The 13383-nt window shown below is 36.5% G+C and overlaps 1 protein-coding gene across 21 annotated transcripts in view; it reads right to left on the bottom strand.

Annotated features, from left to right (window-relative positions):
• The window catches only part of ptprk (protein tyrosine phosphatase receptor type K), a 144161-nt gene continuing 130778 nt past the window's right edge, over window positions 1-13383 (bottom strand). For 11 of the 21 annotated variants that reach the window (XM_030127922.1, XM_030127926.1, XM_030127931.1 and 8 more), the window contains 8 exons: window positions 12292-12441; window positions 11112-11285; window positions 9699-9716; window positions 8906-9037; window positions 7547-7672; window positions 7222-7385; window positions 5602-5737; window positions 1-3426 (listed from right to left, as the gene is read on the bottom strand). In XM_030127922.1, the coding sequence (XP_029983782.1) occupies window positions 3373-3426; window positions 5602-5737; window positions 7222-7385; window positions 7547-7672; window positions 8906-9037; window positions 9699-9716; window positions 11112-11285; window positions 12292-12441 (954 nt within the window). In that variant the 3' untranslated portion in view covers window positions 1-3372. The remainder of the gene's footprint in view (window positions 3427-5601; window positions 5738-7221; window positions 7386-7546; window positions 7673-8905; window positions 9038-9698; window positions 9717-11111; window positions 11286-12291; window positions 12442-13383) is intronic. The other 10 variants (XM_030127927.1, XM_030127932.1, XM_030127936.1 and 7 more) reach the window with 1 other exon arrangement.

The following is a 13383-nucleotide window of genomic DNA, read 5'->3' as shown; positions in this document are numbered from 1 at the left end:
TAATTAAAGAAGTGGTCTTTATTACAGCAAAGAAGCCAAACATTACAGACAAGAATAATTATGAACCATGAATATCCGTCCTCTACTCAGACTGGCCTCTTGTCCAGACACCAGCTTCATTCATGACTCTTCGGGGCCAAAACTTCAAGATTTAAGGAGATACGGTGAGTATCTTCACTAGATTAACTGTGTCGTTTCTGTGATTCATTCCCTTTTTTCTCTCTCTCCATGCTATAGAGGTGGCCATCAGAATAAAAACCCTGTGACTCTGTTTTGCAGCCTCTGACTTTTCTCTCCATTCTTTGGGTCAGACCAGAAATCTGCCCTTACAGAAAAAAAAAACAAAAAAAAAAACAAAACACTCTAATTTCAAGCGATCATGATGGTTTGGAACATTTAAGCGATATATGTGTAATCATCTTCACACACAATGCCTTAAATTTCAGATTAGAAATTCACTCAAACTTCACATTTCACATCACAGAAATGCTCCAGATGTTTGTTTTTTTTTTCTGTAAGGGTGGAGACAAAAAAATAATCCATTAAAACTTCTTAAGTCAGTGAAAACTAAAATGTGTCTTAAACAATATCAACTTTCCGAGGATGAATCCCCCAGGAGTACAATCTCTGACTTTGTTTTTTGTTTTTTTTTGTATCTACAGCAGAACTGATGCCCTTACACCAGCTCCGTTTCACCACTAGAGCCTTTTATTTGTACTCATGATCGTCTATTTACAATAACATCCGTAAGAGTAGACCCGGATCCTCCCCGCTCCACCTGGGTCTCACATTTTATTTACAATATTCTTTTTTTTTTTAATTTATCTGAAACAGTTTTCGCACAACAGAAACACATTTCGTATCCAGTAAGCCTGTAAAGCCTCACTAAGACTTCATGAAGCGTTCTGATTAATAAAACACAAGGGTTTTTATAACAGTGATCGTCCATGAAAACGCAAAGCCCTGGTTGCGATGCTGTTAAAATTCCAATGATTAGGCACAATAAATGTTTTGTTTCACAGTCCTGCGTGTCCCACCCACTAAGCCTGTTTGCATCACTAGAGTCAGTGTGTGTTCAGGGATAATAGTGAGCAGGATATGAGGATGCAGATAAACAGCTTACCCCCAAATGAGACCATAAGAGGGATAGGAGCTCTTTATCCAAAATACTGTGCATAGAAATGCACTGACGTGGACTGTCTGAGGCTACTACTGACCACAAACAGAGCAATGGCCTTTTATACAAATAAACCACAGTAACATCACAGAGATTCATTAAGTGAAAACAAGACAATACTACTGAATCCACCTAAATACTGAAAAACTACTTCTAATGCTTTAATATACAGCTTCGATCAGAGGTTCTTAAACTATCCGCGGGCCCCGGCCTCATCCAATCCCACTAAATACTCGAATCCTGCAGGGGCCCGTCCCGTCCCCAACCACGGTTTAAGAAACGCTGGTGGTAGAGTAAACATGGAATGAAGAATGATTGTTCTTACAAGCAATGCAAGTAAACAAACAATAAATACAAACAATGTGCTTTATCCGTATAGACATATTTACACAAAGTCTTTGGCTTATGAATAAACGTCAGCTACAAAATAATCATCAAAATAAAATAAAGAGAGAAAAGTGTTGGCCACCAGTGCACAAAAACGAACCAGGCCTGGGGTCAGTTCACTTCCAATTCCATTCAGCACATAAATGGAAAGTGTAATTTATGCACAGGAATTTTTCAGTTGTTTCCAAATGAAGCGAATTCTTCCAAAATGTGTCTGTGTTTGACTCTTTATAAAATAGCCCATTTGTGAATTGGCTGAATTGAAAGTGCATTGGGCCCAGCCCTGAAACAAACAAGGTTTATGCAAATGTTGAAAATGTCTAGTTTGGGTTCATATTTACTTAAAAAAAAAAAGAAAAAAAAAAAAGCTCTATCCAGTAGATTGATACATGATAAATGCTACAACAGCAAAACAGAAACAGAGTCGTTTCTGCAGCTTTTTTACTGCAGAAAACAGAAACAATAAAGGTACATGTCACACTTTGATTAAACAGATACATTTTAGTGAAAATCCTACACATCTTTCAAGTTGCCACTTCATGCGATCAGGTAAAAAAAATAAAAATTAAAAAAAAAATACTAATACTCCCCATGTAAACGTTCACTTTTTGTTTCATTGTCAGTCGTGCACTCGCAAAAAGTCTCCATTATCACTAAGATTTATATATTTTAATTAACCTTCTGGATTTCACAGTTTTAGCATAAACCAACTTTTTTGTTGTAATTTAATGTGATGCATAATGATCAGTCAAACATAAATGAGTAACAAATAGAATTATTCAACTTAACTAAGTACATAAACTTTATGTACACAACCACGTTTTTAGATTTTTCAATTATACACCCAATTCTTATTACTTATATAGACTTATGTCCACTTATATCATGTGTTCATTTGATTTGTTGAGTGTGTTTTATGTCATTTATTTATTTTTTTATGTTTAACTGATTAAAAAGCAACACATTAAGTTTACGTGTCTCTTTATATTATAACTGCATGATTCCTAACTGCATAACTGATGTTTTATATGCAGTCAAAACACATATATCTTTATCCTTAAATATTGTTTGAGCATTATTTGAGACAATCATAAAGCAGATAATCTCCTGTTCATGGCAAAAACTAAACAAATTAAAGTGGATCAGAGTGGCTGTTTTAATAGTATAATAATGGACTGTGAAATAACATAAAATAGGAATGATGTATGGAGTTAAAAACAGAAGCGTTCACAGAGTTTGACCAGGCTCTACTTAAAGTTTCTTATTCTTGTATAAAAGTACTGGCTGCGGATGTGACAGACGTGGAGATATGCCCAACACTGTTTGTTTGTTCAGAAATTAGCGCAACACAGGAATGTGGGGCTGGAAACTTGAAGCTGCAGTTAATGGAAACCTGGGGCTTACAAGCGGAGGGGAGACACCTAGAGTTCACACTGAGCACTGCAGCAGAAACAGCGTGAGTCCATGTGAGGAGCTGCGATGAAAAGGGGCCCGAACCATACAGGGGCCCGCTGGCACTCAAAAAGCTGTACAATAAGCGTAAAGTGTATAAGGAGTAACACCACCTCCTCCTTTTTCCTTTTCTTCCTCCGCTGCACTTCTCTCTCCGGCTCACTTCCTGTTCAGAGTCCTTCCCTTTGTTTGGATTATCTCTGTGCCATTTGTAGGGACGCAACGTGGATGCTACAGAATGGCCGCCGAAGGGGGGCGGGGCCGAGCGAAAGCAAAGGATTAAACACACGGGAGGTGAAAAGATGTTCTCCTGCTCTCCGCCTTCTCCTCCTCCTCCTCCTCTTTTCTTTCTCAGTTTAGGAGGATTCGATGAACTCCAGTGCCAGGTCGTAGCAGAACCGATACTGTTCCTGTGGAAACAAACATACGAACGATGAACTCAGACGTGTCATTTACAAGATCTTTACGCTTCCACATTTCAAAGTTCACTGTCTGATCTTTATTTGTTTTTAAATATATTGGCTTGATTTATTCGTCAACAGGCATTAACATCATCTTTGTCCAGACTCTCAGTACACTCTCATTTTAATATAGATTTCGCAAAATTCTCTAACAAATCTCTTTTCTAATAATATTTTTTTCATATTCTGACCTTTTTCCCTCTGGATGTCCCTTATGTTTGTGTAAAGCACATTGAATTGTCTTTGTGCATGAAATACATTATATCCTCATGAGACCCAGCAATGCATTTTGTCCTCTGTAGGGGACACGTGTTTCAGAGCTTTACTTAAAAAAAATAAAAAAATAAAAAATACTGTCCAAGGCAAAGAACATCCCGTTATATTAAAAAAATGTACCTGAAAAAACAAAACAAAAACTTGCTGTTTCCAATCAAGGCAATTATTTAATGTAAAAAGGCCAAAACTTTTACTTTCCTTGTGTTTCAGGAGGAGATAAAATACTGAGGTAGGTCACATATACTATTATTCATCTACAAGGAATAAGGGAATAAAACATGATATGAATACATTACACATTAATTATGCTAATAATCTAAATACAATGTCATGTTTTGTAATCTTTAGTTGCATTTCACAGTGATGTTGGAGATGTTGCTTCATCCTAAAAATGTGAAGGTCCTGTGTTAGGTTGGTTCATTTTAGGCTTTTGGATAAAGGTGATAACTATTCTAGTCCACCCTCAAACACAATGCACCTTAATAATGGATGCTATCTGCTGTAAAATGTAAAGAAGAAGAAGAAGAAGGCTGATCTGAAAACATGACCTGGTGGAAGGAACACACTTCCAATGAGTCCCATTTTCAGATGTTAACAAGTGGTGCCCGGCACAACAAACCCCGCCCCTCGCACGTACTGTAGCTTATTTTGGCATCGATCAACTCTTTCATCCATGATCAAGATTTGTTAAATATACAAATGATTTATGTGCCAAGTTTGAAGTAATTTGAAACAAAACTGATGTTTTTTATAGACATTTGAAATTTTGCCCATAGTAAGTAAGTGGAAAAAGAAAAAGATTAAAAAATGTAATAAAAATTTTCAAAAACAAGCTGTCGCTTAGATATTTTGCAGAGTAATGTCTAAAACTAATCTCTATATCTCTGCATCATTTTAAGTAAATTGAGTTAAAATTGATGTTTTTATAGCGATTTGAAATTTGGTAGTAGTAATTGGAGGAAAGAAAAGGATTTTAAAAATTCACAAAAAATTTGAACTTTGACCTACTTTTCCCGAAATGTAATGACATCTATTCTGGGTCACTGGCGATCTATAAACCAAATTTGGTATGAATTCAACCAATAATCTTGCTGCTAAAGTGTTAACAAACAAACAAACTGAACCAAAAAAAAGTAATGAAAATATAATATATGATTATTTAGTTTCTGCTGTTAGAGTCTCCTAAATATTTCACCCTTAATTTTAAAGGGTCACATTAAAGATGCCGTCCACTCACAAAAAAATAAATATCATAGATTGTGCTCATTTAAATGTTTCGGAGTCTATCATGATTTACTATAAAACTTAGACATGTGCAATGAATGAGGAAACTTAAATCCGTCTCGGCTCATGTGCTGAAATAGTCTTAAAAACTCCATTATCAGAAACTTTTAATGTGGAAGTTTTGCTTTTTCCATGAGAGAGGCAGCCTGGGAAACAAATCTGAGAGCTAATGTTTCATTTGCTCTGATCTCAGATGTGTCTGTTTCCCGTTCCAATAGTCATCCAGGGGGATAAAGTCATGACGACCACCATCTGACGTACTATTGAGGCCCATTTGGAAACGACACACAGTATATTTTCTCTACATGAAGAACAAGCAGCTGCCTTCAAGGACAAAGATGTGTTCAGTGTGCAGAGTTGCTCAATTCCAGGCAACAACAGAGATAAAGGAGATCTATAATTTAATCATTTCTATGCTATTATTAAAACAAAGCACAATGCAGAGTATTTATATTGTGCTATTTAACGTGGCAGGGATCTGTATGTTTGTTCTATGAGTCATATTTAGGTCGAATATTCCCGTTTTTCTGCTCCTCTGTTCGTTCGTCCTTCTCTTGGACTCACCGGGGTATCCACCATGTTCGGTTTGCTGTTCCTCAAGGTCTTCACGGCGTGGAAAACGTCCACCACGCTCTGCCTCTTGGCCATTTCACACACAATGCTGCAGGCACAGAACACTCCACTACGTCCGCCTCCATTTCTGAAAACACACAGTGATGAAGAAACACACATCAGGATGAGCGATGGTGGAGCGTTTAATATTCACAACACTCACACTGTCATATAGGTGAAAAAACAATGCTGTCTGTCAGTAACATACAAGCTTCTTTAGATAAAAAGACCTTGTGGTTGCCACTTGGATTGAATTTGACGAGGCTGTGATAACAGAGACTCCTGTGGACTTCTGTTACATCCAAAAACATAATAAAGCAGGGTTCCTACAAGTTAAATTTAAGGCTTTTTAAAACCTTTTTAAAACTACTTCGAACAGACTTTAACCCATGAAGACCCAAACAGCCACCAGCGACCAAAAGCATCCACTGATCTAAAATGTTTAATAACTTCTAAACCACTAATCCTATCAATCCATATAAATAATTGGTGTAAAATGCAGTTTGTCATCTTCTCATGGTCATCATATATGACCATTTGGACATTCAGAGGCTCTGTAGTTACTGTGGAAACACAATCATCTTCTACAACATTGTTTCACCAGTAAAACCCATGGAGTTGGATCAATGACAGTGGATGGACACAATGGGTTTATGTTCAGTTACTGTTAGATTTTGTTGAAAAAGTCACTTTTTTCTCAGTTTTCTCTGTTTTTGATATAATAACCATCAACTTTAATCTGAGCTTTTATGAACATCTACACAATCAGTGAATTAAATATAGGAAAATGCATGATTTTTACTGAAAAAAATGCAAAATACAGTGGATAATATTTTAATAAATGGTGATAAATCACTTAAGAAAGGTTAAATAGTGAGAAAAATTCATTTGGGAACTGCCAGAAAAGTAGCAAATTCATGACTCCTAGAATTCAGGAAAACTCATGTCAACCAGGTTGAGAGTGATCTTTTCTCCAACCAGACATTATCAAATTTGCACTTCCTCATGCTCCTTTTCACTTGCGAGTTGTTCCTTAAAGTTCCTTAACGGCTGAACATGTGTTGGGCTGATTGTACTGTGATCATTTCTCACCAGGGGCTGCAAAGTTAGCAATGATTGGTTCCTAATTTCAGTATAAACTGTTGGATTGGAACCGGTGGAACTGAGTCGACTAACGTTACTTTCTTTGCAGCTAGGACACATTTAAACACAATACAGCCGAGAAGTTTATGGCAACATAACTTAAGACCTATCATATTACTTTTAAGACCTTTTAAAGATTTTTTCTTAATATTAAATGCAGATTTGTAAATTTAAGACTTTTAAAAGTTTTTAAGACCCTGAGGAAACCTTGTAAAGGATAGAGAGCATTTCTTGCACCATGCATAAACTCATGGACTTCTGATTTTAAAGGCCCTAAATTCATGAAAATTTGATTTTAGAGTCTTTACGGACCAGCAGAAACTCGAAAATCATCAAATCATTCACAACATATGACCTGATATCATTCACCATGTAAACAAAAAGAAACATATTCTTCTAAATTATTTCAGGTATTTTTTGTGAACTCACAGGCAGTGCACGATGGTTCTTCCCTCTCCTTCCTCTCCCTCACGCTGCCACTGGTCGACCTGCAGGATGAGTTTGAGGAAGGACCGTTTGGAGGCGGGGACTTCCCGATGCCCCGCCCACCCCAGGTACTGGAACTGACGAACCATCAAGTAGCCTTCCTGAGGCTGGAGGTTCAGATAAAAGGATAAAGCAGAGGACTCCATTAATAAACACTTCAAGAAAAGATAAATGAAAGTAGAGCAATTCTGAAAACATACTCAAGGAAGTAGATTCAGATCCAAACTAACATTATTACTTTATGTCTAACAACAATGTGAGTACTGACCCTGGTGAGGTTGCAAACTCTGAAGAGTCGACTGATTACGTCACAGTCCATCGAGCAGGACATGCATTCCACCTGGACTGGACCGTAACGCAGCATCCCCTCCTCTGGCCAGTACTGTGGACAACCCTGAGGAGAAACCGTCCGTTTTAATGTAATGAAGGATTAGGAATGACACTGCCTCATTCTGAAATACTACAATAGGTACACTTCCAAACGGTCTAGATTACTGTTATCGAAAACAATCTTGACACTGAAGTGCAACATTCTACTTTTGTATGTTAAATTTCAATATTTATCAGTGTTTATTACTTATTTTATTTTCTGGATGAACACACTTATGCACCATTGCTGCAGTTCAGGGGTCTCAAAGTCATTTTCTTTCAGGGGCCACATTCAGATTTCATCTCAAGTGGGTTGGACCAGTAAAATAATAGCATAAAAACCTATAAATAATGACAACTCCAAATTTTTGTCTTTGTTTTAGTGCAAAAAAAACCCCATTAAATTATGAAAATACTTACTTTTATAAACTATCCAAACAAAAAACATGTGAATAACCTGAAAAAACTGAAATTTCTTAAGAAAAATCAGCGCAATTTTAACAATATTATGCCTCAATGTATCATTTATACACATGCATTATGGATTGAATCTACAAAGACACTAAACACTTAGTAACAGGCATAAAATTGTTAAAATTGTGCTTAATTTTCTTTAGACATTTCAGGTTGTTCATGTTAGTTCAGGTTATTCACATTTTATTGTTACACGCTAGTTTGTAAATGTAAATATTTTCAAAATTTAATGTTATTTTTTGCTCTAAAACAAAGACAAAAATTTGAAGTTGTCATTATTTATAGGCATAATGTAATATTTTTTTCAAATTGAACTGAGAAGGAAATATGCTGTCATTATTTTTTGTAGGTTATTATGCTATTATTTTACTGGAGATCATATTGGTCTGTATGTGGAACCTGAACTAAAATGAGTTCGACAGCCTTGACTGTGGATTTTTTGCACTTTGTAAATTCATCCCATGGGCCGAATTGGAACCTTTGGCGGGCCGCATGTTTGAGACCCCTGCCATAGTTATTCTTACTTATTCTGCTGCCTTGCTTTGTATCGTTTTCTTGCTGCAATTCCTTCAACGACATTTTTTTCATTCTTATTCTTTGATGCTGTGTTCTTGCCAACAAATTGCAAGTTTCTACACTGATAAACTATGAGATTAAATAAAGGTTGAATGAATGTATGCGCTCAAAATACCATGTATAAGTCTGGGAGAAAGCAGAGATGACATATGTTTTCGTGTTTTATGTTTGAGCTAAATGATACACTGACAGGTGATGAGTGACGTACCTGAGCCAGGTCAATCTCATTGAGCATCACCAAACTGGTACATCCATAGTCATAAACCAGACGCCAGAAGTCTTTGACAGTGTTAGGCAAAGGATGCTGGGTAACGATGAATGCGGCAGGTTGTCTGTAGCTCTGTAGAAAACAAACAATAAAAAAATGTCAGGTACTGGCGCAGTGATTACAGCTCTGTCACTTTATGTACAATCCACCAGGACAAGCAGGAGACAGGACTCACTTCAGTTTTTCACACACGTCCTTCATACTTTTTATCATCTCTCTCTCTTTTTTACACCATTTGTTCTCACACAAACAAACAGCAGAGTGGGACAGTCTGTGGGACACGGTGAGCATACTTGTAAAAGGGTGATGTGTGGTCACATGATCATGCAGCGGGTCTATCAGATATGGGATTGAGGAACAGGAACATGCGTTACATTTACAAACACACAGGGCATACGGTACGTCTACATCTACAGTATTTCTAAAAGGGTCAGTCACTTTGTTTTCAGTCGATTCAGGATGTTGACTTCGATAAAAAATAAAACTGTGATGACGTGTTGGTCCCTGAACAGACTGAAGTGAAAGTAAACTGAGCCCTGACTCATCCTGAATGAAAATGTGCAGCCAAATGGGTGAATGACTTCGACTGTAACCATGAAGAGACTAATGTGAGGTTCGGGTTAGGTTCACGGGTCGAGGGAAATGGCTTTGTACAACATGAACCTGGTGGCAGAAAGACACTGAAGCCATGAAACAAATCCAGTATTGGAGATTTGAAGCAAAATCCCATTACCTGGAACTCTTCTGACAGCTTGTTTAGAGAGAGGCCAAAGGTAAGTTTAACTAAACTTTATATGTGGAATTTCAAAACTGGGAAAAATCCCATCAGATATTGTTGTTTTGTTTTGGTTTTTTTTGTCCTCCAACTGCTTTGTTGGAGAGAAGCCAGACTTTGTTTTATCTTCTCACACCATGCATATATTACATTTTATGATTTAACCATTGGAATGACCTTAGCAACATATCTACAACCCCTGTATTATTCCTACCACTTAGAAAATAGCTTCGGTTGACAAAAAAAACAACCCAGTCGCCAGAAAAATGGTGCAATTGTACATTTCTGCAAACTACAGATTTATATATCTCTATATAATTCGCCACTGAATGATCCACTAGTTTTTGCTGATCCATAATAATCAGTAGGTGGATGGAATCAAGAAGAGGCTGGAGTTCACGTCCTGCTTTGTGTCTTTTGTTAGGTTTACACAATAAAAGCACTTAAAAGATCATGATTTTGCTTAAATGTCACTAAATATATTGGGATATATTTGGAGTTTTTTCTGTATTAAACTAATCAGCTTTCAAGTAATAAAAGTGTGTGAGTTAGGGTCAGGGAAAGATCATTGTTTGGTTAAAATAGTACTACACACATGATATTTCTTCATGTTAAACCACATTCTGGTATCTTTCTCTGACCTTATCCTAGTGCTTTTAGAGCTTAAACCTAGAATACTTACAAATGAATATAATTACTGACAGCAGGTACATTTTTCATTGACATGGTTTGCAGAAATGTATGACGGCAACATTTTATATTTGCGACTGGGTTCGAAAAAAGAACCGCATTAAAGCCTATTCAACCATTTACACAATGCTATCTTACCTTGTATTAAACCTGCCTTTTCTTTTCGAGTCAAAGGCACATGAGCAACATTTTGCAGTTCATGATGTTGCCAATGTAAAAATCAAAAATGATGCACCAGACTGGTTAGTGGCCAGAGAAGCCAGTGGTCTTTTCAGAACCTGGATTTGTCTCTAGCCTTCTGCTGCTAAAACCACAAACACAGCATCACACAAACAGGGAGGGGAGTCTGTGTGTGTGAGTGCGAGTGCGTGTTGTCTGCGTAAACATGTGCACAAGTATTTGCATGTGCTTATCTGTATCCTTATTTGTGTAAGAACCTCTTCAAAGTCTGTATCATTTTCAACAAATTTGGGACTGCAGTTTGGGACAGCGGATATTACGTGTTTATTTTTCCATTTCTTTTCATATTACTTTTGACGGTATTGTGTTAAAAGCAACACATCGGTACCTAAAAGGCTACTTCTGCGTGGACTCGTCGGAAAATAACACAATGTCCCAAACTACTCTTGCTTGATGTGTTGAAAATAACACAACCTTAGTGCATGTGAATGTGAGACTTACATCCATCAGAGCGGCATTGATGTAGTTGCTGCTCTCTCCGTCTATTGTAATGAGGAAGGGCAGGCATCTATCAGGAGGAAGGCCATCCATAAAGCGGTTCTTGTCTTGGTTTCTAGGCAACAATGCGATGCTGCAGTCTTCAGGCTGAGGCTGCGGAGTCACTGAATTTAACGTCTGCAAAAAGTCAAAGAAATATGACGAGTTACGAAGTTCCTCATATATTTTACACATCAGTAGTTTCCAAGCTTTTTTTCCTTGAAGCCTCCATTTGAGTACAAAGTTACTTAAAATAAAGACACAATTTAGGTTTGACCATTTTTATTAAGGCTGTAAAATTCAGGAATGGAATCAGATGTACACACATTTAGACCAAAATGTGATTTATACAATGTTTAGATAGTGTTACATTGTCATTTACAAGCTCAGAAGCTACAAAAGTGAATTTAGCCAAAGTTATTATAGTTAGGACAATACTGAGCATATTGTTGAACAACAGTATTAGTCAGAAGAAGTAGCTGACATTTCTATTGATGATGAATTGTGTATTTAACCCTTAAAAGGCTATTTTTTATGGAAATTTAAAAAAAAATTCCAGCTTTAACCTTTTCAAGGCAATTTATAATAATACTGTCCTCTGCATTAAGCATTTTTCTGTGAAAATCAGGCATTTTCCTAGATTTAATTTACCAATCTTGTAGGTGTTGATAGAAACTAAGAGTAAATTCAGAGATTACTATATCAAAACAGAGAAAAACAGGAAAAAGTGGAGGTTTTAGCAAAAAATATCATTAACTGAAAAAAAGGCAAGTGTCTATGTATGACCACTGCTGTTTGTCAAAGTACATGAACCAATGATTTTACACCTACGTAGATTTTACGTTTTTACATATCTGATTCTGATGAAAATCAGCAAAACTGCATTTTACCTGAATTTGTATAATGCATTGATATGATAAATGGTTAAAAAGTTATTAAACATTTTAGGTCAGTAGATGCTTTTGGTCTGCAGTTGCTATATAAACGTACACTTCACACTGATGTTTCAAAAAGGTCCACTGATTAAAATAAAATAAAGGTCCACTGATTGATTTTAATGATAAAAAATTATACAATAATAATAATAATAATAACAACAACAATAATAATAATAGCGATATTGTGTTTCACAGTGGGATTTTACCTGGAACTCGTCCTTCAGATGAGACGAGTTGGTTTGGGAGTCGATGCGGATCAGCTCATAAAAAGCTGCTTTGAACTCACACACTGGTATGGCTGTTTCTCCACATAGACAAGCCTCTAGTATGGCATCATGGATGAATATATACTGCTCCTGAAGACATATAATTCAAGACATATTATCACATACACACACATACTTCAGTCTTATATAAACTACACTGGTAAAACCATAAAACCCACCCAGGCAGTTAGACACAAAGAGCTGTGATACCAAATGAAAGTGTACATGCAGACATCGTGAGTGAAGGTGGGTGAAGAGATGGTGGTGATGTGGACGACACAATGACTGTCAAGATTTAGTTTATTTCACTTTTGAGCGAGTCTGCAGAGGAAATGTTATTTCAAGAGCTCTCAATCAGATGACTGCAGCTTCAATTCAATAACTGGAGTGAAAGAGAAGTGAAGGCTGCCTCGGGGTGAATGGCTAGCAAAAAAACAACTGATGAACATGTTATTTTTATTTACGGAGGGATATTTGAGTATGTTCTGGAACATGATCACTAAATTATCATAAACGTCAGAACTATAAAATATTTGTACATCTATGGTTCAAGTCATTCATTATTATTAGACTATACTTCATATATGGTGTTTATATTTAGAATTGGATGGGGTTTTTTATTCACATATTATGACTTTTTCCTCACAATGAAATAAACTCAATTATATAAACAGCAAATTATCATCAGATTAAAACTTTAGTCATCATTAAGATAGCCCAACAGCAGTGATAGATTCAGGACGAGCTTGTTGTACATTTAAAACAGAGCAGCATGTACAGTATGTTGCTGTCTGCAAAACTGTAATTACTCATGCTAACACTGGGTGGCACTAAAGTGAGACTTTTTTTTACTATGACACAAATTGTCTTTATTAAAAAAATGGATTTGTGCCTTGACCAGGTCACAGTAATATTCTGTTAAATTAACATAATAATGATGCTTTGTGTGACAGTGTAATGAGGTGACAATGTCATGAGAGGATGGGAGATGATGAATGGAGCTACCTCGGCCCATACAGTTGAGGCTTTATT

The sequence above is a fragment of the Sphaeramia orbicularis genome, chromosome 24, assembly GCF_902148855.1.
Source record: "Sphaeramia orbicularis chromosome 24, fSphaOr1.1, whole genome shotgun sequence".
Lineage (NCBI taxonomy): Eukaryota > Metazoa > Chordata > Actinopteri > Kurtiformes > Apogonidae > Sphaeramia > Sphaeramia orbicularis.
This window is presented reverse-complemented; position numbering and strand designations above follow the sequence as displayed.